The 25,476-nt window shown below is 36.3% G+C and overlaps 1 protein-coding gene across 2 annotated transcripts in view; it reads left to right on the top strand.

Moving 5' to 3' along the window:
• The window catches only part of sorl1 (sortilin-related receptor, L(DLR class) A repeats containing), a 263,409-nt gene that overhangs the window by 157,999 nt on the left and 79,934 nt on the right, over nucleotides 1-25,476 (top strand). For both annotated transcript variants that reach the window (XM_039763937.1, XM_039763936.1), the window contains exons 21-29: nucleotides 3,677-3,815; nucleotides 9,241-9,414; nucleotides 9,817-9,930; nucleotides 13,828-13,947; nucleotides 14,054-14,173; nucleotides 15,024-15,149; nucleotides 15,755-15,865; nucleotides 16,618-16,749; nucleotides 22,564-22,692. In XM_039763937.1, coding sequence (XP_039619871.1) covers nucleotides 3,677-3,815; nucleotides 9,241-9,414; nucleotides 9,817-9,930; nucleotides 13,828-13,947; nucleotides 14,054-14,173; nucleotides 15,024-15,149; nucleotides 15,755-15,865; nucleotides 16,618-16,749; nucleotides 22,564-22,692 — 1,165 coding nt within the window. The remainder of the gene's footprint in view (nucleotides 1-3,676; nucleotides 3,816-9,240; nucleotides 9,415-9,816; nucleotides 9,931-13,827; nucleotides 13,948-14,053; nucleotides 14,174-15,023; nucleotides 15,150-15,754; nucleotides 15,866-16,617; nucleotides 16,750-22,563; nucleotides 22,693-25,476) is intronic.

Here is a 25,476-nt window from a genome sequence, read left to right as displayed (position 1 = left end):
AAATGCCATTATGAGAGCTGTGAGAGTTGGCTGTGTGTGATCCAGAAAGTTATTGCGCATGTAGAATAACTTTCTTTAATTGAAAATCTGAGTCAATCTGTTGAGCAGTCAAGCTTGAAATGACACTGGACAGATATCAGAGTTGTGGATGTGACTTATAAAACTTGTATAGGTTGTATTACTTTTCAGGAGAGCTTGTATAGGAGATGACAGAAAGCATTAAAAACCTTTTAGTAGAGCAGGCCATTCAGCCAAAGAAAGCTCACCAGTCCTGTCCACCTATGATCCTAGTGTCCTACTGTCCTCCACTAGGTAGTTTATTCCATGTGTCTATAGTGCTCTGTTTAAAGAAACACTTCCTAATATTTGTGCAAAATTTACTCTTAAGTTTCAAACTGTGCATCCAAGTTGTTGTTGAAATCATTTTGATCTGCTAATTCATTTCTTAATTTTAAACAGTTCAATCATGTCACATCATCAACTCCTTCAGTTTTTCCTCATAACTCATACCCTGCAGTCCTGCAATCAACCTAATTGCTCTTCTCTGAACTTTTTGTGATACTGCAATTACTTTTTTGCTCACAGTATTCCAGGTGCAGCTTCACTAGTGTATTATAAAGCTTAGGTATATCCTCCTTTGTCTTGTACTCTATACATTGTGCTATATAACCCTAACATTTTCTTACACTTTTTAATGGCTTCTTTAACATTGCTTGGAGTCTGATATGAGTCACTATGACTCCTAGGTCCTTCTCATTAAGGGGTATTTTCAAGTTTCAGACCACCCATTGTTTATTCAAATCTAACATTTTATTCCTGCCTACAAGTAATACTTTACATTTACATAGTTCAAATTTCATCTGCCACCGATCTGCCCAAGCTTTTATGCTATCCAAGGCCCTCAGTAATGCTTTCAACAGATTATAGTTTATCTTATAAACTGTGTAGCTTGGTGTCACCTGTAGACTTAACCAGCTTGTTGCTTATATTCCTATCCAGATCATATATATATATACTGTATATATATTAAAAATACTAGTGGCCCTAGTGTTGACTTTTGACAGGCACCATTCTTATCGTCACTTGTTTCTAATCAGTTTCCTTTGCACTATCACCCACTTTTTTCTGTGTTTTAGCCAATTTTGGAACCATCTACAGACTACACCCTGAACTCCCACATTTTTTAGTTTGATGTCCAACCTCTAATATGGGATCTTGTCAAAAGGGAAATGTACATCTTGGGTAATGCTACGTTTGAAGGGAATTTTCTGCTTGGCAGAGTATGTCATCCATCCAAGTAATTAATTAAATTATGGAATTCTAGACTGGCTACTATGAAATGTGGTTGGACATATACATTAATAAACCTCATTTTTTATTCATAATAATCTTTTATTTTTGCCTGTCCTCATCATATTTCTGATTTGTTGCAAACAGTTCCATAACTGATGGCTTTGTTTTCATTGCACTGTTGAAAGATGTTATTCTGAGCTGAGTGATTTACTGTCATGTGTCTTATGAAATTAGTTGTGCCAAACATCTTTGCTTTACGTATGGTATGAATTACTTTTTCAGTACAAACTATTGAAATGGCATTCCTGTTACTTTCATATTTTTTAAGTAGTTCCAAACAGCATTTCTTCAACATCTTCTGCTTTTTTGTTACTGCTAATGCTCTCAGCCTAACATTCTTTGTCACAATATCAGCAAACTGACTGGCTGATCACCGATTTCACAGAAACTGTTTCATCGTGGGAAGTCCTTTTGGTTCACCTTTCCTCAAAATGTTGCATACTCTTTTATTAAATATATAGTCTTTTTCTGTAGACTAGTTATGTTACACCTCTGTCACTACTTCCGGTTTTTCTATTCATACACTTTACCAGGTTTTCGGAATATACAGTTCACAGTTGCAATGCACTTTCACCCAAGATTTTATTTTGTTTCCTTATGACTGCACTGAGGTATGGCTTTCGTCCACACAAATAGAACAAAACATGCATGCAGGAAAGCAAGCTTAGTAAGTTTTAATCTGTAAATTATACAGTTAGTGCCATAAACCAAAAGCAAAATATAGATGTGACTTTTAGTACCATACAACCTGAATCATCCTGTAGTTGTGAAAACAGATGAAGATCAGCAAAAAATTCATGTATATTGAGTTCAGGCAGCCAGTGATCTTAGTAGTTATGCAAAGTCTCTGGTGAGATTATCATTTATGATCAACTCTTTCTAGTCACTTTTCTCTCTATATAGCCAGATTGTACTCTCTTCTGTTGCCAGCTTTCTCTGTGTTTGTCTCCTAGCTCTATCTGTTGTCTTGCTTTGTCTGTCAATATGTCGATCGTTGTCTAACTTTTTTGTTCTCTTTTCAATTGAGGCTCATAAGGTGCCTGTTTCTTCCACTAGTCTTTCTTCCGAGGGGAAGGGCTCATGCGTCAAACGTCTCTGGAAACTCTAAAACCACTAAAATGCCACCTCACCCTATGGTTCACCACAGATTTCACAACCTGATTTGGCAGGTAGAATCTCTCAAAGACACTGGGTAGGAAGTTAGGTAAACATCAAAGCACAGTTGTTTTTAGTAGTAAAACAAATGTCTCTTTTTACCCTTTTTGCTTACTATATATGCTTAATTTTGTCAGAGAACTGTTTTTTTAACTATCTAATGTAAACTTAAACCTATTTTTAAAAGACATTGTAAACATACAATTATAACAATGCTAGAGATGTTCCAAATGCACATCAGCAAAAAGAACATTAAAAAACAATATTTCAAAAATCAAGTGAGTTTTGCAGTTCTTAACTCCAGTTCATTCCTCCCATTACATTAACTAACAATCAATCTTAAGAGAATTGATTAGTACACCACTACCTTGAAAATATGGCACAGGCAGTTAGCAACCAACAAACTAAGGAAATGTTTCTCACTAATAACAGTAGCATCAGCAAATCAACAAAACTTGGAATAAACTCTGACAGAATGTTGATGATCATTACCTACTACTATTCAATTTTATAGGACTTCTATGAAGACATTTCCATAGCACAAACTTCATGTCTTATTCTGCGTCAACCTAACTTGGACTCTGAAAGACGTTTTTGCATAACAGTGCATTAAGAGGAGCTGTCACAAATGCAGTATATTTCCTTCCTTTTACACATAGCTGTGACATGTAATATAAATGACCAATCATAGAGAACTATACATTATTAGAATGCTCTGAACCTCAACTAGCCACTAAAAATTAGCCTTTCATTGTATGTGGCTAAACACAGGTGTTATAAATGCAGTTTCACTCCACTGCTCTGCTTGTTTTGATGTGCGTACGGATTACATATTTTACTAATGAAAAAGAATCATGGAAACTTATGATTTGTTTGAAAGAAGATGCCACTGGGTATGTAAAAACACCATTATTGGTTTTGATTGAATTGTTGATTTATTGCATTGTACAGAGAAAACTTCAAAATGTGGTACTATGATGGTGTGGTAGAATTTAATGGAAATTGCTATATTTACTCAAAATTCAGTGAACAAGCTTAAAAGAGTTGATACTTACATTTTGGTTGTGTTTTTATGTAAGGCACTTAAACGGTGTGACAGCCTTAAAAACAAAACAAAAAACTTCTTCCTCTAAAAGGTTTAATTACTTTTGTGTTTGTTGCACTGCAGAATGACATCTATTGGGATGATTGGTCAAGGATGGGAATTTTCAAGGCACCCAAGACTGGTTCTGTGGAAACTGAACTACTTGTTGGAAGATTAACGGGGGTTATGGACCTAAAAGTATTTTATAAAGGAAAAATTTCAGGTAAAGCAAATTAGTCCAAAAAGGCAATTATGATCTCCCATGTCTCAGTAGGTTACATAATGATTGTGTTATGATACGATCTATGATATACAAACTTTGTTGTGCTCAGTGCTGTTGTGATAGACTGATGCAGTGTGCTTGATTAAGAAGGTTAACAGTTTTTTCAAAAAACTGCCTAGACACTATATATATATATATATATATATATATATATATATATATATATATATATATATATATATATATATATATATATATATATATATATATATATATATATATATATATGCATATATATATTCAGTATATTCATATATACAGTGGTACCTCGGTATACATCTGCTTTGGAATAAGTCCAACTTGGTATACGTCCTGTTTAGAGGCGAAATATTTTGCTTGGTATACGACCTTTGTTTGGAATACGACTCGTGTGCTAGAACACCACGTGTGGTATACCGGGCGAGCGCCTTCCAAAAAAAAGGGCCAAGTTTTAACCTGTACAGTAATCCCTCACTATATCGCCGACTTTCGCAGCTTCACTCTATCGTGGATTTTATATGAAAGCATAACTAAATATATAACGCAGATTTTTCGCTGCTTCGCGGGTTCTGTGGACAATGTGTCTTTTTACTTCCTGTACATGCTTCCTCAGTTGGTCTGCCCAGTTGATTTCATACAAGGGACGCTATTGGCGGATGACTGAGAAGCTAACCAATCAGAGCACGCAGTTAAGTGCCTGCGTGCTGAATGCAGTGTTAACAAGGAAGTCTCGTCTCGCTCATTCAGCATCAACGTGTTTCGCTGTGTAAAGAGTTAACGTTTGTGCTCTTTTGTGTTTATCTTTGTGCATAGTCAAGCCCTTCATTATGGCTCCAAAACGATCTGCTACTGCTTCAGGGGCCATGCCCAAGTGCAAACGGAAGATGTTAATGATTGCCGAAAAGGTAAACATTTTGGATTTTTTGAAGGCTACGATTCTTTTTATTTAAAAAGTAGGAAAGGAATATAAGATCTACGGCCGCAGTGTCGTTTTAACCAGGGTGCAAAACGAGTTATAAGTGGATGTAATAAGGCAGTAGTCTTGATGGAATCTGCTTTAGGTATTTGGATTGAAGACTGCCAGAAGAAGAACAACGGCAGTGCTACACAATCGCCTAAAGAGGCTCCTTTGGAAGAGCTGTAACGCTCTCCTTTGTTGTGCAGTAAAATTAAAATCATTGTTATCGGACAAGTCATTTTCATTTATTTCATCTAATTGCTTTTGTATTTATGTATTTTAGTATTAGGCAGTGTTTAAATTATTTTATACAACCACATCAATGTATAATATGCCAATAACAATAGGATTTTTTTTTTCATGGGAACGAATTACATTAATCCCTCCTCGATCGCGGGGGTTGCATTCCAGACCCCCCCGCGATAGGTGAAAATCCGCGAAGTAGAAACCATATGTTTGTATGGTTATTTTTATATATTTTAAGCCCTTATAAACTCTCCCACACTGTTTATAAATATTCCCCGCAGAGTTATACAGCATAATCCCTTTGTATTCTCTTAGATATTAGGTAAGATTCATTGAAATTATGTATATAAACACACTGTTTATATACAGTAAAACCTAAATATTATTTTAAAGATATTGAGTGTCTCCGATATCACATGCTACAGCCATTACGATAGACATGCCACCAGCAATAAATACATACAATGCAACAAAAATAGTATACAGTAAATGTGTGTGTACAGTGACACTAAACGTACGTACATGTACTAAGTACTGTAAGTAGAAAATTAATTATGGTTACTCACCAACATTGACACGACGACTTGTCCGATAACGATGAGTTTTATTTTACTGCACAACAAAGGAGAGCGTTACAGCACTTAAAGGAGCCACTTCAGGCGATTGTGTGGCACTGCCGTTGTTCTTCTGGCAGTCTTCAATCCAAATCCCTAAAGCAGATTCCATCCAGACTACTGCCTTATTACATCCACTTACAACTTGTTTTGCACCCTGGTTAAAAGGACACTGCGGCCGTAGATCTGTTATTCCTTTCCTACTTTTTAAATAAAAAGAATCGTAGCCTTCAACAAATCCAAAACGCGTTTACCTTTTCGCAATCGTTAACATCTTCCGCTTTGCTGGGCACGGCCCCTGAAGCAGTAGCAGATCGTTTTGGAGCCATAATGAAGGGCTTGACTATGCACAAAGATAAACACAAAAGAGCACAACTCTTTACACAGTGAAACACGTTGATGCTGAATGAGCGAGACGAGACTTCCCGGTTAACACTGCATTCAGCAAGCAGGAACTTAACTGCGTGCTCTGATTGGTTAGCTTCTCAGTCATCCGCCAATAGCGTCCCTTGTATGAAATAAACTGGGCAAACCAACTGAGGAAGCATGTACAGGAAGTAAAAGACACATTGTCCGCAGAACCCGAAGCAGAAAAATACGCGTATATATTTAGTTATGCTTTCATATAAAATCCGCGATAGAGCGAAACCGCGAAAGTCAAAGCGCGATATAGCGAGGGATTACTGTAATCATTTTCCCATTATTTCTAATGGGAAAAATTTTTTGCTATAAGTCCTGTTTAGTATAACTCCAAGGATCTGGAACGGATTAAGGACGTATACCAAGGTTCCACTGTATATGTGTATATATATATATATATATATATATATATATATATATATATATATATATATATATATATATATATTCATGGGCGGCGGGTAGCGCTGCTGCCTTGCAGTTAGGAGACCTGGGTTCGCCTCCTGGGTCCTCCCTGCGTGGAGTTTGCATGTTCTCTCCGTGTCTGCGTGGGTTTCCTCCGGGCGCTCCGGTTTCCTCCCACAGTCCAAATACATGCCAGTTAGGTAGATTGGCGATTCTAAAATTGGCCCTAGTGTGTGCTTGGTGTGTGGGTTGTTTGTGTGTGTTTCCTGCGGTGGGTTGGCACCCTGCCCAGGGTTGGTTCCTGCCTTGTGCCCTGTGTTGGCAGGGATTGGCTCCAGCAGACCCCCGTGACCCTGTGTTTGGATTCAGCGGGTTGGAAAATGGATGGATATATATATATATATATATATATATATATATATATATATATATATATATATATATATATATATATATATATATATTCTAAGCTTGGACCCTGACTCCATCACTCTCTTTTTAAAATGCAAGTACAACCTAGGTATTTGGAAAAAAAAACAAAAAAAATCTTCACTTAGAAGACAACTTTATGTTAATAATATACCATGATAGTGAAGAAATAACAACTTTTAACTTGAAAAATACCAAATTACCCTTTAAGTGGATGGCTTAAATAAGATTATTATGTACTACTACTATGTACTTTTTAGTATTATTAAAAAGTCAAGTTTACAAGGGGATATTATAGTCATGGGGGACTTTAATTATTTGAATGTTTTTTGGGGTAATCCTGCAAACTGAGGAGCACAAGAGCAGGAGTTTTTAGAAGTAATCAGTGACTGTTTTTTAACATATTATGTTAAAGCACCAATGCAGGGTCCAGCTTGTCTGGATTTAGTATTTTGTAATAATTAAGGTAAAATTGAGGGTGTAGAGGTGATTGAACCATTAGGATCAAGTTACCATAATATAATACTATTCTCAGTGTTTTGTAAAAGTGCACATGCAAAGACTAAATTTGTCAAGTGTAACTTTGGTAGGGCAGATATTGAGCAGATGTGGCTAGTCTAAGGAGGATAGGCTGGGATCAGCTTTTAAGTGTGGAGACAGTAAAGGTGCAGTGGGACAGGTTTGAAAATGTTTTACTTATAATGCAGTACAGGTAAATATCTAAATGTGGAATTAATAGGAAATTAAAAAACAAAACAACCCCACAGTGGGTTAATAGTTAAAAAGAAGCTACAAAGGAAAAACACCGCTTTATAAGGCATATAAGAGTAATGACTCCAAAATGAATCATAGGGCATAGGAGAACATGGGGGCAACAATTAAGAAGGATATTAGGAGGATAAAAGACAGTTGGAGAAGAATATAGCAGATAAGGAGAAAGACAACCCAAAGAGGTTCTTTCAATAAGTAGTGGTAAGGTCTTTACAAGTGATGAAGTGGATAACCTTCCAGCGGTAAATGGGACTACTAAGGAGTTATTGAGAGAAATTGTAGAGGGAGAAGTACTGCTCAGATTAAATAGGCTGAAATCAAACAAATAACCAGGAATGGATAATATTTTCCCTCGAGTTCTTAAGGAGGCTAGTGAGTACATATATAAATCTTTGACACATATTTTTAGGAAGTCACTGCACACTGGGGAGATTCCGAAGGACTGGAAAAAGGCAAATAATATCCTGCTATATAAAAAGGGTGGTCAGGCAGATCCAAGCAACTATAGGCCACTAAGTATAACATGCATCACAGGAAAATTAGTGGAAGGAATTATTAAGGATAAGATTGAACAGCACATGGCAAGTACAGGAGTTTTGCTGAATAGTCAGCATGGATTCAGAAGAGAGTTCATGTTTTACTAACATGCTGCAATTCTCTGAGGAAGCAACAGAAGGATATGATCAAAGTTGAGCATATGATATTGTTTATCTTGACTTTCAGAAACCATTTCATAAGGAGCCACATGAGAGGTTGGGCATCAAACTAAAAGAAGTTGGAATTCAGGGAAGCAGAGGTTGATGGTGCGAGGAACCTTAGCAGGATTAGCTGATAAGAGTGGTGTTCTACAGGGGTCAGTGCTAGGGCCGTTACTATTTTTAGTATATATGAATGATTTCGATAGGAATATAAGTAACAAGCTTGTTAAGTTTCCAGATAATACGAACATAGCTGGATTGGCAGATAATTTTGAATCCCCTAAATCATTTGTGGCAGATGAAATTTATTGTCAATAAATGTAAATTTTTACACACAGGAATCAAAAATGTTATGTTTGAATACACAATGGGAGGTCTGAAAATCGAGAGGACACCAGATGAGAAGGATTTAGGAGTCATAGTGGACTCAATGCTATCAGCCTCCCGACAGTGTTCAGAATTCATTAAGAAGGCAAATAGAATGTTAGGTTATATGATGATTTGTGGAGTACAAGTCCAAGGAGGTTATGCTCAAGCTTTATAATGCACTGGGGAGCCCTCATCTGATATACTGTGTGCAGTTTTGATCTCCAGGCTACAAAAAGGACATAGCAACGCTAGAAAAGGTCCAGAGAAGAGCGACTAGGCTGATTCCAGGGCTAAAGGAGGTAAATTATGACAAAAGATTTAAAGAGCTGATACTTCGGTTTAAGCAAAAGAAGATTAAGAGGAGACATGATTGGTGTTTAAAATTCTAAAGGGAATTGTTACAGTGGATCAAGACTGTTAATATTAAAATGAGTAACTTTCATTTTCAAACTTTTGTTCATTTCCTTGTTTTCAAGGCAATAATGAGTGCACAGGCAAACCCTGTCGACTTCTTTGTCTGCCCAAACCTGACAATGGTCACACCTGTGTCTGTCCTATGGATGAGCATTCTTCTGTCCTGCCTTCAGGAGAGCTGCAGTGTGACTGTCCCAAGGGATATCAGCTCATAAACAGTACATGTGTAAGAGAAGGTGAGAACAAAAGAGTTTGACTCCTGGTAGGAAACATGGCTGAAGCATACACAAAAATTGTAGGAATCCAAGAGTAAATTTGGAAGTCAACATTAGTAATAATGGTTCAGAATTCATATCCAATGCTATAAAAACAGCAATATTTCAAAATATGTATATTATCAGTTTCCTTACATTCCTATAATAAGTATGTATTAAGTATACATACATTCGTTTCTAGTTGGTAACTGATTATATTTTAATTAAAATCTTGGTTAAAGTTATGTAAAAAAATATTGGCCTCGATTGAATGATATAGACTTGTTCGTTAATGCTAAACTGTGGTAACTTGCAAATGATCTGGTTAAAACTAATTTTAAATAGTCCAGTGAACTAATACAATGTTTATATAATTCTTCATAGCTACCACTTGTCAGCCAAACCAGTACCGTTGTTCTAATGGGAACTGCATTAGTGCAATCTGGAAGTGTGACAGTGATGATGACTGTGGAGACAGGAGTGATGAGCAAGAATGTCGTATGTAACATTTTTTTTTTGTTTGTTTCATACCTCCTAGGTGTTTTCATTGAAAGTAGTACTTGTAAGTAAATTTGTAGGAAGGGGCAGACACAACTTTTCTTTCTTATGAACCTCAATTGTTTTAAAGTGCACAGAAATCATAATTTATTTTATAAGTAATTATTGAATCCATTACATTTAATTTTATATGATGGTTTCGGAACCTCAGTATTAATAATATAAACCATCTTAACAACATTGTGAAAATTAGCAGTAAAATTATTGGTTAACAGCAGATTTCTTGTCACTGAACTATATTACAAACAGGTTAGAAAGAAAGCCAACTCAGTTCAGTCAGACTGTAGCCCTGTACTTTTTTTTTTTTTAAATTTCAGCAGTTGCCATCAGGCTGCAGATTTAGATTTGCGAGGGTAAAAAGCAACAAATTTAAAATCTTTTATTCCTAGAGCTATAAGCATTTTAAATTATTTTACTTGTAGGAATGCTGCCAAATGCTGAATTCCACATTATTACTTTGTGTACTGTCAAAAGTAATGATTCTTCTTTGTTCTAATCTTGAGTGTGTGTATACTATATATGCCAACACTGATTGTCCATTTTTGTATCTTTATTTTATTGAATCTGTGTAACAATGCCTAATGTTTTTGTGTCTTTATGCTGCAAACAGATTTCCCTCTGGGATAATAAGGTCCACTTAAACTAACACTGTTGAGTGTTCATTATGACTCAATATTCAAAATTTGATTATTTGTTTTGTTACCAAAACGTCCAGCTGCCATGCTTTGTTAGATTGTAAACCAACTTAGTTATGAAAACTGTATTTCATATGTGTGTTAAGCAAGCAGGCATCATTTTAAAGATATAATACAATGTAAAAATAACAAATCTGCATTTTTATAGTACAAACAGATAACCTAAGTTTTATTCACATAGGTGTTGAAGTGTTTTAAATTTTCAAATTTAAAATATCTTACTGTCAAAGCTGCTTGCTTCTTCATACCACACAGATTAAGAACTATCCAGCAGAGCAATAATGGTCACAGGCAGTACCACAGTAGCACAAATATTCCTATGTTTTTGTATGTCTGAACTGCTCATTTTAAGATTTTTAGGTTTTTGAAAATTTTACAGTTCAATTTCATCTACTGATAAACTCATATACAGTAATCCCTCCTCGATCGCGGGGGTTGCGTTCCAGAACCCCCTGCGATAGATGAAAATCCGAGAAGTAGAAACCATATGTTTATATGGTTATTTTTATATATTTTAAGCCCTTATAAACTCTCCCACACTGTTAACATTATTAAAGCCCTCTAGACATGAAGTACCCTTTAGTCAAAAGTTTAAACTGTGCTCCATGACAAGACAGAGATGACAGTTCTTTCTCACAATTAAGAAAATGCAAACATATCTTCCTCTTCAAAGAATGCGTGTCAGGAGCAGAGAATGTCAGAGAGAGAGAGCGAGAGAAAAGCAAACAATCAAAAAATGAATATGTGCTTTTGGGTTTTTTAGTATGCCGAAGCACCGCGATAAAGCGGCATTTTTTAGAGGAGCGTCCGTATCCTTTAGGCAAACAGCCTCTGTGCAAACAGCCCCTCTGTTCACACCCCCTCCGTCAGGCAGAGAGAGTGAGAGAGACAGAGAAAAGCAAACAATCAAGCACTGTGCGGGAAGCATATCGTATATCATTGAGGAGTTTTATTTAATACGTAATACTGTACATGCTCTGATTGGGTAGCTTCTAAACCACCCGCCAATAGCGTCCCTTGTATGAAATCAACTGGGCAAACAAACTGAGGAAGCATGTACCATAAATTAAAAGACCCATTGTCCGCAGAAATCCACGAACCAGCGAAAAATCCATGATTTATATTTAGATATGCTTACATTTAAAATCCGCGATGGAGTGAAGCCGCGAAAGTCAAAGCGCGATATAGCGAGAGATCACTGTATCAATAAATCTTATTAGTTTACACCTGTAGGAAAGAGTCACAGTTAACACTAGAATCCCTGAAGCCTACGTAAAGAAGTTATAATGTCAGGCCACCTTAAATTCCTTTGCACCTCTTCATCAGCATCTTTGTTTTGCAAATATGTCAATCAGCACAAGCAACAAGCATCCTGCTATCCCATCACCCATAGATGCAGCTGAAGTTCTCCCAGCTCAAGTCTCAAAATCTGAATTTTTTGTTATTCAGTTTTATTCTTGGATAAAAGCATACTTGTTTCGTTATACCTTTGCAAAAGTGTTTATTTTATATTCCAGTAACCACTTGAATTAGATAAAATTTGTTTCTGTCTGTCTCGCACCTGCACACACACTTCCATGCATGAAAACGTCACTATTTGAAAATGGGTTGTCATTTGAACATGTTTTTTTTTGTCGAACTTAGCTGTTCTCTACATTATGGTGCATGGCACTGAGAATGTAGACAGGCTTCTCCTTTTTGGTTGCATACACCGTTAGCATGGCACTGCCAGACATAAACACTAGCATGGAGAATTACTTGCATACTAAAGTGACTTTAACTGCAGGTGGAAGTTATTTATGGTGCCAAGCAGAGTTGTGTTGTGGTGTAGCAGTCTGTTAGCCAGCAAAAGCAATTTGAAGAATTTGTCTGTTGTTACGGTTCTGCCTTTGTCCAGAAACGGCTCCATGAGCTTTATGACCACAGTCTCGGAAAGTCTTTCTCCTGTGGGACGACTGGGATCTTTTTCTAAGTAAGCAGTGGCATTATACATGTACTTTCCCTCTAAATCTGCGACAATCCAAAACTTTATTTGTCAGGCTTGGTTGAGATGTATTGCAAGAAAAGATAACGGACCTTGGTTGGAAACAGTTTCTCATCAACAGTAATATGTTGCCCTGGGTGGTAACTTAAAACACAGTTCTCAACAAAACGTTTCCAGATATTCGAGATCGCAGCACATCTGTAGTTTTACATGGGTGTCTTTGTTGTCAAAGCACAAATGCTGCATGATTGTCTGATAGCAGTCATGAGGCATCGTATCTTTGATCGCAGGTACAACAAATAGTTTTGAGCTGGCTTCAACCGCAGCACCAGCTGTTTTTGTTAAAAGAATGGAGATAAACACCATCAACTCGGAGAGGGAGAGGCAAGTTCATTGAACTACATGAATGTCACTGACAGAATAAAACTTAATTAAAAAAAAAAAAAAAGCTAACTTTTTCAAGTAGCCAAAATTTAAACCATTACAATATGTAATTTTGTAGCTTTAAATTACAAACAAAGCACCAATTTTACCCTACCTAAATTTAAGATAATTTGGAAAATGAGAATATAAAGCATGCTATGTCATTCACATACCCATTTAGTGAATGCATTCATGGTGTTCATTGTTGCTGGTTTTTTGAGTCTAACCAATGTAACCTTAGTTTATGAACAACTCCTGTAAGGGCTAGCAGTCCATCACTAGACAAGCGAACAATTAATTTACAGTAATTAATCTTATGGTTTGGTGGTTGAAATGGTTAAATTCTTTATGGGTGGTTTTAAACCATTTAGCCTTTTGTTGTTAATGGTTCAGTCCCTTCAATCAGCTCTTATATTCTATTGTATTGTCATTCCCCTTTCCAATAGTTTACCCTGGTGATCAAAAAATTGTACCAGGTAAAACGATTGAGGGCTTTAACCATCTCCTAGCATCCGCATTCTTTCTCTTTTTTTTTGTCTTGGTTAATATCACAATTCTTGTAAAACTCCATTTATCCAAGTTAGACTTTTGGTCTTTTTACTAATGCTTTCTTCAGTAGATTTTTTGGAGTATTTCAGAGAGGCTATCATTTTAGTGATTGTATTTACTATCTCATGTAAATATTTAATGACTAAATCATAATTTACCTCCCCTTACCCTCCTTCTTCATCTCAGCTACTACGAGTTGTGATACTGTACAGTTTCGCTGTATGGCCTCTGGATCTTGCATTCCCCTATCTTTTAAGTGTGACCATGAAGATGATTGTGGTGACAACAGTGATGAAGAACACTGTGGTAAGCAACCCAAACTCAATATACTGATTGACTTAAGCCATTCACAAAAAAATAGACAAATGCACAAATAGAATCTTTAAAAATCTTTTTTTTTTTTTTTAAAAAGCAAGCCACACGTGTGCTGCAGATGAATTCATGTGTGACAGTGGTATCTGCATCCGTAAAACCTGGCGCTGTGATGGAGACAATGACTGCAGGGACTGGTCAGATGAAGCCAACTGCACAGGTTGAATTTAAGATCTTTTTTTGTCCTTCTGCTTTGTACTTCCATAATCATTAAAAACTTGTTTAAAGTTTTCAGAAGTGTCATTGTCTAGATTCATTTACTGTATGTTTAAATGTTATCATATTTGTTTTTGTTTTTGAAGGCACATTTAATCCTGATTTAGTATGCCATGCAGACTCATGTAATGTTCAAAAATCATTTTTGGATTTACAGTATTTAATTTCTGACTTTTGTTTTCAATTTGAAGTACTCAAAAAACTGACTAGGAATGTGACCATGGTTCACTTGTTGCGTGTATTAATGTTACACCTACATGAGTAGTTTATACAGGGTGTGGTACAACTTTGCAAAAATTGAATATGTTGCAGATTGCATGCGACAGTTTAGTATAGTTTAAGCAATGTCTCATCATTATTGAGGTAAAATGAAAAAACTTGCTGCTGTTTGTCTTGCTTTCTACTCAGTAGTGTTTTTCTTTTCAGTTTTACAGCTTCTTAGTTCTTTTTTCTCTCTCTTTCTCCATTTCTTTCTCCGTACTTTCTCCAGTTTTCTATCATATTCTCTTCTTTTCACTTCAAGGAACTCACATTGTTCTTCGGTCTCTCTGTCATTTGTTTCTCCTCTTTCATTTGCCTTATCCTTCCAACACCCTGTATTTTAATATTTCTTCTACCAGTCTTACAAAATCCTGTTGCCCTGCTTTTTTACTGATTTGTTCTTCATTTTTTTCTTTTCAACAGCTTTCTTGCTGTGCACGTTTTATTACTTTTTTGTTTTCTTCTTTTCATCTCTAATTGTCTTCACTGTCGGTTTTTTGTGTTTTACTGATTCTCTTCTCCCATATTTGTAGTGAGCAACCACACTTGTCTTTCAAGAAGCTTTCAGTGCCAAACAGGCCACTGCATCCCCAGTCGCTGGGTTTGTGATGGAGATGATGACTGTCAAGATGGATCGGATGAAGATGCCAAGCAGTGTGGTGAGGACCTACTACTTGAATGATATATAGTGAGAATATCATTGCCAGTTTTGTTGACAAGAGAGGCTCAAGCAAAAGGTTCCTTTTATAGTGACAATGTTGTTAGTTTGCTTTTGTGTCAGAAGAAAAATACAAGTCTTATAATGGGTACAAAAATACCAAAGACAATTAGAATTGGTAAATCTGAGCAAAATTGTGATTTATGTTCATTTAAGACTAGATTGCTTTACTGTAAAATTATTATTAGAATATAATTCACAGTTTTAGAATAAATTACCCTCAGTACTTGGTCACTCATCCTTGCTAATTTCATAGTTTGCACAATGCTTCACTACTTTAATAGAGGCTTTTGGAATAGCCATCCTTTAATGCAAGACATTTTCCAAAACCCTTATTTAAAAGGATCATGCTTATTGGGTGCCATTCTTGGCTAAAACATCACCCACTACAAAACTACAGTCTGCTTGGAGTGTTGTATCATTTCACAGTATTTTAGACCATTACATCATGTTTTCTTTAGAGTCACTTTTCCTTCATAAGTACACATTCTCTGCATTTTTTTAAATGTTACTGTACTGAAATAACAATGGCTTAAACTTTTACAGATAGTAAGCAATGCAATGGTTTCTGGTGTAACAGTGGGGCATGCATTCCAGCCAACAAACACTGTAATGGCATTGAAGATTGTCACGGGGGTGAAGATGAACTTAATTGTGGTATGTATACATGTAGAAATTGTGTATGATATTAATTTGTTGTGTTCATTTATGAACCTGTTTCCCTGCCACACCTTCCTTCTCAAATCCCAACTTTCCAGCAGTTCTAAAGTAAGGTAACAGTTACAAAGAGAAAATTGTTTAGAGTTTGTTTTTGTAACCAGACTCCGCTAAAACAGTAAAGTGCTCTGACATGTTAGATATTATAGCAAAATTAAAATTAACCTATGAATATAAATTTCATGTTTTTTTAGACAGAAGAACATTTATCAAAGACATGCTATAGTACATGGAGCACACCACATATTCTAAGTCTGGAAATAAAGTTAACTATTCCTATGTAAGGCAACGAGAAAGTATTTAAATGTGCATTTTCCACATAGATTGTTTTCATGTGCTTAATATATAAATTAGAATGAATGACTATCAAAGATAGATTATAAGCAATGTGTGTGCAATAGCTATAACATAGGTCTAACAAGCCTACACTGCAATAGCTAATGTATATCATTTTACATAAGAAAAGGAATTCAACTATAGTACCCATCAAATGCATTGTGTCTATATTCCAGCAGATGGCACACTGCAAATGTTAGCACTGTTGCAGAACTATTTAACCATACATAAACAAGTAATTTAAAAAACTTCAATAGTACATTGTAACAACAAATACTGCAATACAGTATATCTCTTTTTATGTATAAATTTGGGTACATTTTGCCATTACGCTAATCATTACCATTTCTTCTTAGATCCCTTATGCACCAGGTATATGGACTTTGTGTGTAAAAATCGACGACGGTGTTTGTTCCAGTCAATGGTATGTGACGGGGTTAAACATTGTGAAGATGGCTCAGATGAGGATCCAAACTTTGCAGGCTGTTGTAAGTTTCCTTGTAGAACTCTTTGCTAGTCATTTGAGCCACTGAAGTGATCTTGAATTGGGAAGTGAAATATTTTCTAAGCCTGGTTTCCTCAACTTTACACAGCTTACATATGAATATTATAACTGATATTAAATACAGTTAATATTGTTAATGGGGTGCAAAATTAGGTGGAACTAATAGCAACTTTTTTCTGTATCTTGACAAAAAAGTTTTTTTTGTATTGGACAGTTTAAATTAAAGGTAAACTCTGGTTAAAAAAAAATTGTAATGAAAATTTTCTGTGGAGGAATAAAAGTGTTTTCTAATTTTTAACTTCTGTATGGTTATATAATGAAGAATGTTTTATTTGACTTGATTTTTAGATATTCCTAACATTCAGTTCAATTCATTTTACTTACATAATGCACATTTAAGCAAAGAATGGTGTCTAGTTTTTGTAAATGTAATATGAAAAATGTGCCATAAATGCAACACATTGTGATGTAACATAAACTGAGAAGCTTAATGTAATATATTTATGTCTGATAACACTCAGGGAAAGGATAGTTTCATTTATAAACAATGACAATGTCATTGAGATAAAAAGCACCTTAAAATGCACTCGCTCCAAGTTAGACCGAATGCCAAAATTGACACAGAGAAATAGTAATGATAAATCAAACTGAACCCTTTATTATAATTAATTAAATAATAGTTTAGAGTAATATGAAATTACCTCCACCTCACATCTAACAAGGGTATGCTATAATAAAATAATGATTTTTCTGCCTTTGTTTAAATGCTGCGCTTACTAGAGCATTCTGTAATACTGGTAATCAGACCCAAGATTTTTGGTGCCCATTACTAAAGGCTCTTCCTCCTACAGTAGTGTTTTTTTAATCCTCTCTTTATTAAAAGGCCTGTGTCTTGAGATTATAATGTACTCACTAGAATATAGGCACAAATGATTGCTGTATGGTAAGGGGGAGCTAATACATTTACAAAGTTTTGTGAAATTGGAGAATTTAAACTTAATTGGAAGCCATTGAAGTGATTTAAGAACAGTTGTTAGATAGTCCTTGTTATGATCCTTGCAATTAACAGTAGTGTAGTAAGTTAACTGAGTTTCTTTGTCTAGTAGGTCTCTTGACGTCAATAAGTGAGACACTTCCATTGGTGTCTACTTGAGCATTAGCCACTTGGCTTCAGGGACTAGACAGACTCCTCTTGATTCAGTTGGCCTGTAGCTATGAAAAACAGTAAAAAATAATTTAAATAACAGGACTGGTATCAGTAGATCCTATACTTTTCACTGAAGTTATGGGTTTATCCAGTATGATGATGGCTGCTTCTTGACTGCCGATCATGGCTACTCACTCCCCCACATTCACCAGTCTTGTCTATGTCTGCTGTCAGCAAGCATCTACAGTATCTGATCAATTATTCTGGCCCTTGCTGTGACATTATCAAACTCACAGAGACCTTTTTGACTGCACATATACCAGATTTAGATGTCTTGATCCCCGAGTTGCCTTGAAAGCTTGCATATTGTAATCTTACGTGTCATTTTGCTTGACTTCTCATTACATCCATAACGGCTGACACGGTACAGCACCCTGGTACTTCAAGGAGACCTAAGTTATTTTCATGTCTTGTAAAGGTGAAGGAGACTATTGCCATCTCATCTGGTGTGTAGTTAGATCCCTTCCCTCATGGAGCCAAAGTCGTGATGCAGGAGAGAGAGAGAGAGAGGTTAGGAGCATGCACTGATACAGTGCATTGCCGCATACACCACACGACAAACCAACTCAGGATCCAGATTAGGACCTGAGTACAGCCATACAATGGGTGATACCTCAGCACCACACTAGTTCAGATGTAGTGGAACAGTGTGAGGTTTTTGTATGGTGGCTGGAGTGCCTATTCTGCCACCAACCCCCAAGTTCTCCCCTGCAGGTTGGAGGGCCCATATGCAGGGATGGATGCAGATTAACGTCATACCTAGGACGCAGTGTTGCCCCTTCTTAAGGCAAGATGTTTTGCTTGCATCTATGTTTACAAAATGTTTACATTTACATGATGCTGGAGCACAGTGACAAAATGGCTGAATAGTGTCAGAGCAAGGACATAGCCTTGCTTCACTCCACTTGGGCTCTCAAAGGGCTCATAGGTACTTCCATCATACTGCAGTCTCCCTCATGTGAACTTGTTCCTCCTCTTTGTTAAGCACCCATTAAATTAAATTCCACCAAAAATTTTTTTCAACAGCGACTTGACTGTCTAAAATAGAAAAACCCACAAACTGTGCCGCTCCAATAACAATTTTGTAGGCAGTCTGGCAAACATAAATTGTAAAAACCTGACGAAAAAGGCATGGTGATGCCACTAACATGTTCCTTTTATTCTCAGCTAATGTTTATGGAGCAATTTGCCTCACACTCTTAAGTTATGCATGGTCCCAGCAAGCCGCCTCACAGTGCTGACTTTGAGTTTCTGGCAAATGCATGACGATACTGATTGGATATTAGGAAGCTGCAGTGTATGGCTTGTGTTTTTAGAAATCCGAAAGTTTTTTTTTTTGTTTTTTTTTTAAATTTGGGATGTCTGGTCATCCTAATTTGTATCATTATTGTTAATAATTTTGTGCTTCTTTAACTTGGTGGCAATTGAATGTGGTTTTGCAGCTGCATACGAATTTTCTTCCAAGAATTTCTTCATACATCTCCAACAATGAAGCAGTAACATCTCTCTGAGAGCAAATCTTTTTCTCTTGTGGTTTGCAGCTGTTCTCAACATGTCCTTCACCAGCTTCCATCTCGACCAGTTGTTTCTCAATTGCTTCTTGCACTTGTTTTTTGGTATCTTGGTCACAAAATCGATCTTTGTATCATGAATCAAGGATAGTAGATAGATAGTATAGTGACTTGAAGAATGCACCACTGAAGTGTTTTGTGGCAGCCTCCAAAAGTGTGGTTTTTGCCATCTGAACTCCATAATCTGTCCTGCCACACTTGCTAAGCAGATGTTTAAGCACTTCAACAGATGGAATCACATTCACAATTGAAGATGAATCCGTGCTTATGTCTTTCGGAAGATGCTTGAATGATTCAAGTTATCATGTTTTCCACAAGTGCCAGCAAGAGTGCTCTTCTGATCAACCAGATTTTTCAGCATATAATGCGTACTGTTCCAACGAGTCGGCACGTGCTGCTAAAGTATTCTTGTTGGGGGTACCAAGGTCTGTTTGTATGTCTCTCAGCCTCGAAATAAGGAGCTGTGAGTGCTTAAAATGAGTAACTATTCGTCTCCCAATGGCAAAACAGTCGGTGATGCTTCTCTGGCTCAATAAGCCTTCATTTACAGCAAGCTGCAAACTGTGAACCATGCAGCTTAAACTTTTAATGCCATTTTATTCCATAGCTTTTGCCATATTGCGAGTTTTATTGTGAAGCACAACGTTCACATTACTTTTTGAAATGTTCCACTTCGTTAACATGGAAAGCTTGTGCAATGAAAATTCCAGAATGAAAACCGGAGAACTCATTAGCATCCAACACCACTCTTTTTGCCTCAAAACTTTCGTCAATTCAGTGTGCCATTAGACTCAACATGCTCATGGGGCTGACTTCTAAGCTCCACACATCTGTAGTAAAGCTAATGCTGGTGACATTGTTTCTTAAAAGTTGGTGGATATGTGTAGCAATCACATCATATAATGCAGGCATTGAGACATCTGCAAAGTATCGTCGGCTTGGAAGACTATATCAAGGTTCTAAATGATGTAGTAGCCAACAAAATTCCTTGTCCTCAGTGAGGGGAAAAGGTTTGTCATCGAGTGTGATCTTTTCCATTATTTTAGTAGTTATGCCTTTTGCTCTGGTGCTGTCTTGTGGAAATGTCTTTTAACGTTTTGAAGGTTTTGCTGTATGAGGCAACCTCTAGTGAGCCCAGTAATGTCTGATTTAATTTTCGTTTTAATAGCATTAGTTGCTAAAAATTCAGTGTATAATTCGTTATGGTGGTTCTTCAGATGGGTGATTAAATTTGTGGTATTGAAAGATTTAATTCTGCACCCTCCTTGTATTATTATTTTTTCAGGTAAAGCAGATAGCAACTCTGTTGTCTTCCTTTTTCACAGAAAAATATGACCACACGTCTGACATGCTGCTTTACTAACGATATCTGCCGAATGATTAAACAACGTGCGTAGTGCTTCTTTCAGCAAAACTAGGAAACACTGTGTTTTTGTGAGCTTAAGGGGCTGTGCTTACATGCATGCTTTTCTGCAGCTTAAATGTTTTCCTCACCAAACAATGACAGCAACATTTAATTCTTTAATGAACTGACAATGTTGACAAGCCCAAATTATATTGATCGGCTGTACTGGTTAAAATGTACACATCTGTCGTCATTTTTAATGAACATTGGCCGATAACAATACAGTTCCCGATATATTGTGCATCTCTGACAAAAGCATCTTAGCAAGCCCTTACTGGTAGAACTAAAAAAAACACGCAACAGTAAATTACATAGACTACGTGCCTCTAATTCTCTCTGTAAAATACACAGATCATATTGTCTGTGCCACAACCATCTGCATGTCCAATGGTTCTTTTCATTGTACATACAGAGTATGGAAAGAGTCACGAATGCAGCCCTTTTTCTTTATTGACATTATGAAAAGCCTGTGGCTATCATGCTCTTTTGAATAAGTACATCTCTATGTTGGGGCCATGTACACCAACGGATGTGCTTGAAAGTTTATGAACCCTTTAGATTTTTCTGCATAAATATGACCTAAAACATATCAGATTTTCACTCAAGTCCTAAAAGTAGATAAAGAGAAACCAGTTAAACAAATGAGACAAAAATATTATACTTGGTCATTTATTTATTGAGGAAAATGATCGAATATTACATATTTGTAATTGGTTGATAGAGCGGAACTGATAACCAAGATTTGAGTCAATATTCATCTAAGAGTGCCAATAGCCTACTGCAAAAAATGGTGCTTGCTTACCATTCAGCTTTGCTTCTTCCTTGAGCTATTCCAAAATTCCCTTTCCATTTTACAGTGTGATCAAGTATCTTTATTTCCATGCAGAACATTGCGCCGTCTTTATTCATCCGTCCTTTCTATAGTCACTGGTGCTATTCGCGTGGACCGTCAATCACCTGTGCTGCATTCTTCACTTGCATAAAGCATAATGTTAGAGCAGCCAATAGCTTATATATTAGCATAATATTAATCCATATCGACCAATAAATTTCAGCTAATTTATTTTTTTCTATAACGGTGCCAAATTTCAATTAAATCCATCAAGCTGTTTTTACAGTATTTATTTTTTCTGTTGTGTTGGTTTACCCCTAAATATGGATATATGAAAATGTCCTTTGTTCGTGGAAGCTTACTGCCAAATGTTTATCTTTTTAAATAAACAGGAAATAGTGTTTTTGTTGATAAGTGAGTGAATTAAGATTTCATTTTATATATGCTGTATATATATTTAGAAAGAAACAGTAATTTGAAATTTGGTCTCTAATGTGTACTAATATGAAATAATATGAAGTCTAACAGTTGCTACTTTGTTTGGGAATAGGTGGAAATGCCTTTTAAAATTGATTTATAACAGTACATTGGTTATGCTGCCACTTGATGGCTGATGAAAGAAAATAAGGAAGGTATTGTTAAATGTGAAGCATGCTCATCCATTCACTTATAGTTGACATAGTAAATATATTTATATTTCTTATATGTGTGGCTTCTTTTCCAGATTTAAATGCTGATTGCTATTGGGTTTTATAAATTTTCACTCTATACTTTTTCTACAGCCACAACCCCTGAGTTTAGGACATGTGACTCTCAGAGTTTTCAGTGCTTAAGTGGGTTGTGCATCAGCATGGAATGGAAATGTGATGGCATGGATGACTGTGGAGATTACTCAGATGAAGCAAATTGCGGTGAGTCATCAGTTTACAAGTGTTTTACAGTGTTCTTTAAGGAAAAGTAATACATCTCTAGCCATTTTACAGTGTATGTTTTTGGTTTTTTTTTTTCACCTATAGTTTATGAATTCACTTAATCCAGTAATGGGCCATCTGTCCTGAGTGCAACTTCATATGTGAAATACACACATCATAATTTAAATTAAAAAAAGTGCATAAATATGCTCAATGGCCATTTATTACAGTAGATACACTTCTTGTTGTATAGTCCTTATAGATTTTGGTCTGTTAACTTGGCCTCACTTATTAACAGTGTGTTTTGCCTACAGAAGAGCTGCACACTAGATATTTTTTATTGTCTCTTTTTCTGTATAGTGATGGTAGTGCATGAAAAATACCGGAGTGCGGCTGTTTCTGAGATGCTAGAATATTTTGACCATAAAATTTTTTATAAGGATTTAAGTTAAAACAACACAGTCTGGATGTGAAAAAGATTTTATTTTCCAGCCTAAAATTAAGAGAAATGATACAGGAACATATTCAAGGTGTGAACATATTCATTTGAATTAATGCATTATCAAAGTTGGCTGTTTGTCTGAACCATATATATGTTTTTGCGAGTTATTAGTTTGTCGATGCACAGCAATATGCAGTAGAGAAGGGTATTCTGTCATTCACAAGTCTAGCACTTGAGGGAGGAAAGAAAAAGTTGTTTCTGAGTTTGGAAATGCAGGCTATTTTACTCTGAGGCAGAGAAGGAGAAAGGAGAGACTGCCTCTGTCTCAGAAAAATGTTAAAGCTGTAGTAACAATCATGTTTGCAAGAAACAAAGATTTTCAAAAAACAAAGTGATAAAAATATCTAATGGGGAGTTATATATCTAAATAAATCCAGTTATGAGAATTGTAGAATTAACTAACCATGTAAAATACAGAAAGTAGTGATTAAAGCCATCAAGATATCTTGATAGACTCATAATAATACACAGAAATGTGTGTATAATTAAACAAAAAAAACTGATGCTTGTAAAAGCTGATTCTGGCAACATCTCTTGCAAGTCAGGGACCTTTGCAAAACACTTCATCATACTGGTCTGATATGCATTGTTTATTTAATTGTAAACTGAATTAATTCTGTGCGGGTTGACATGGTGGCACAGTGGGTAGCGCTGCTGCCTCGCAGTTAGGAGACCCGGGTTCACTTCCCGGGTACATCCTGCATGGAGTTTGAATGTTTTCCCCATGTCTGCGTGGGTTTTCTTCGGGTGCTCTGGTTTCCTCCCACAGTCCAAAGACATGGAGTTTAGGTGCATTGACGATTCTAAATTGTCCCTAGTGTGTGCTGTGTGTGTGTGTGTGCACGCCCTGCCCGGGTTTGTTTCCTGCCTTGTGCCCAGTGTTGGCTGGGCTGGCTCCAGCAGACCCCTGTGACCCTGTAGTTAGGATATAGCAGGTTGGATAATGGATGGATGAATTCTGTGCTTAATGGTACTTGTTTTTTTGAAGCCACTTTGAATTCATCTCTTGCTGTTGTTGGAGGCTTGCCTTTTCATTGCTAGACTGCTGACAAGGCTACAAAATGCCTCCTCCCTCAGCATGCTAATGGACTTTCACACCCAGTTGAACTGCTTTGCTTTGAATCCTCCTATTAGGATTTGAGCACTTTTCTCTTTCACGTTGCCAGTTTTCAAAGCAAAATATTCTTGCTTATACAGATTTTTTTAGCAATAAAAAAATACTTTCCATTTTCTCTTTGCAAGGAAATACACTATATATATAATGTTTACTTACTGAAATGCAGTGAGGTATCATGTTTAAAACACGATATTGAATACAATGAAAATGTCTTACCAATTGGAAATTAGTATCACTTAGAAAAAATTGATGCATCTTTAAGAGTACTTATCAAGCACAGATACACTGACCATGTGTATTTTTTCAAATATGCTACAACTAGTTCATTATGCATTAACTTATAGGAATAATCTGATTTCCTTAGATTACATAGCTTGTTTTTTGTTCTGGCATGCTTTGTGAATTGTGGGACATTATATGCACAAGAGTGTGCCCTTCTGGACTATGTCTAATGAATTCAGTTTGCTGCAGGTTGAATCCAAGTTCTAGATACAGTAAAACCCTGATTATCTGTCAGGGGTCAGGACCGAGGCCATGACGGATAAGAGAAAAGATGGCTAATACAGCAGTTACTTTTAAATATTATATACAGTAGATTAGTTTAGTGAAGAGTTGTCTTTATTCACAAAAAACTTTATTAACAACATATACAGTGCATCCGGAAAGTATTCACAGCGCACCACTTTTTCCACACGTTGTTATGTTACAGCCTTATTCCAAAATGGATTAAATTAATTTTTTTCCTCAGAATTCTACACACAACACCCCATAATGACAACATGAAAAAAGTTTACTTGAGATTTTTGTAAATTTATTAAAAATAAAAAAAATTGAGACACACATGTACATAAGTATTCACAGCCTTTGCCATGAAGCTCAAAACTGAGCTCAGGTGCATCCTGTTTCCTTTGATCATCCTTGAGATGTTTCTGCAGCTTAATTGGAGTCCACCTGTGGTAAATTCAGTTGATTGGACATGATTTGGAAAGGCACACACCTGTCTATATAAGGTCCCACAGTTGACAGTTCATTCATCAGGATTGTCTCGAGGCACAAATCTGGGGAAGGTTACAGAAAAATTTATGCTGCTTTGAAGGTCCCAATGAGCACAGTGGCCTCCATCATCCATAAGTGGAAGAAGTTCGAAACCACCAGGACTCTTCCT

This window comes from Polypterus senegalus, chromosome 9, assembly GCF_016835505.1.
Source record: "Polypterus senegalus isolate Bchr_013 chromosome 9, ASM1683550v1, whole genome shotgun sequence".
In the NCBI taxonomy this organism is placed as follows: Eukaryota; Metazoa; Chordata; class Cladistia; order Polypteriformes; family Polypteridae; genus Polypterus; species Polypterus senegalus.
Note: the sequence above shows the minus strand (reverse complement) of the source record. Positions and strands in the feature narration are given on the sequence as shown.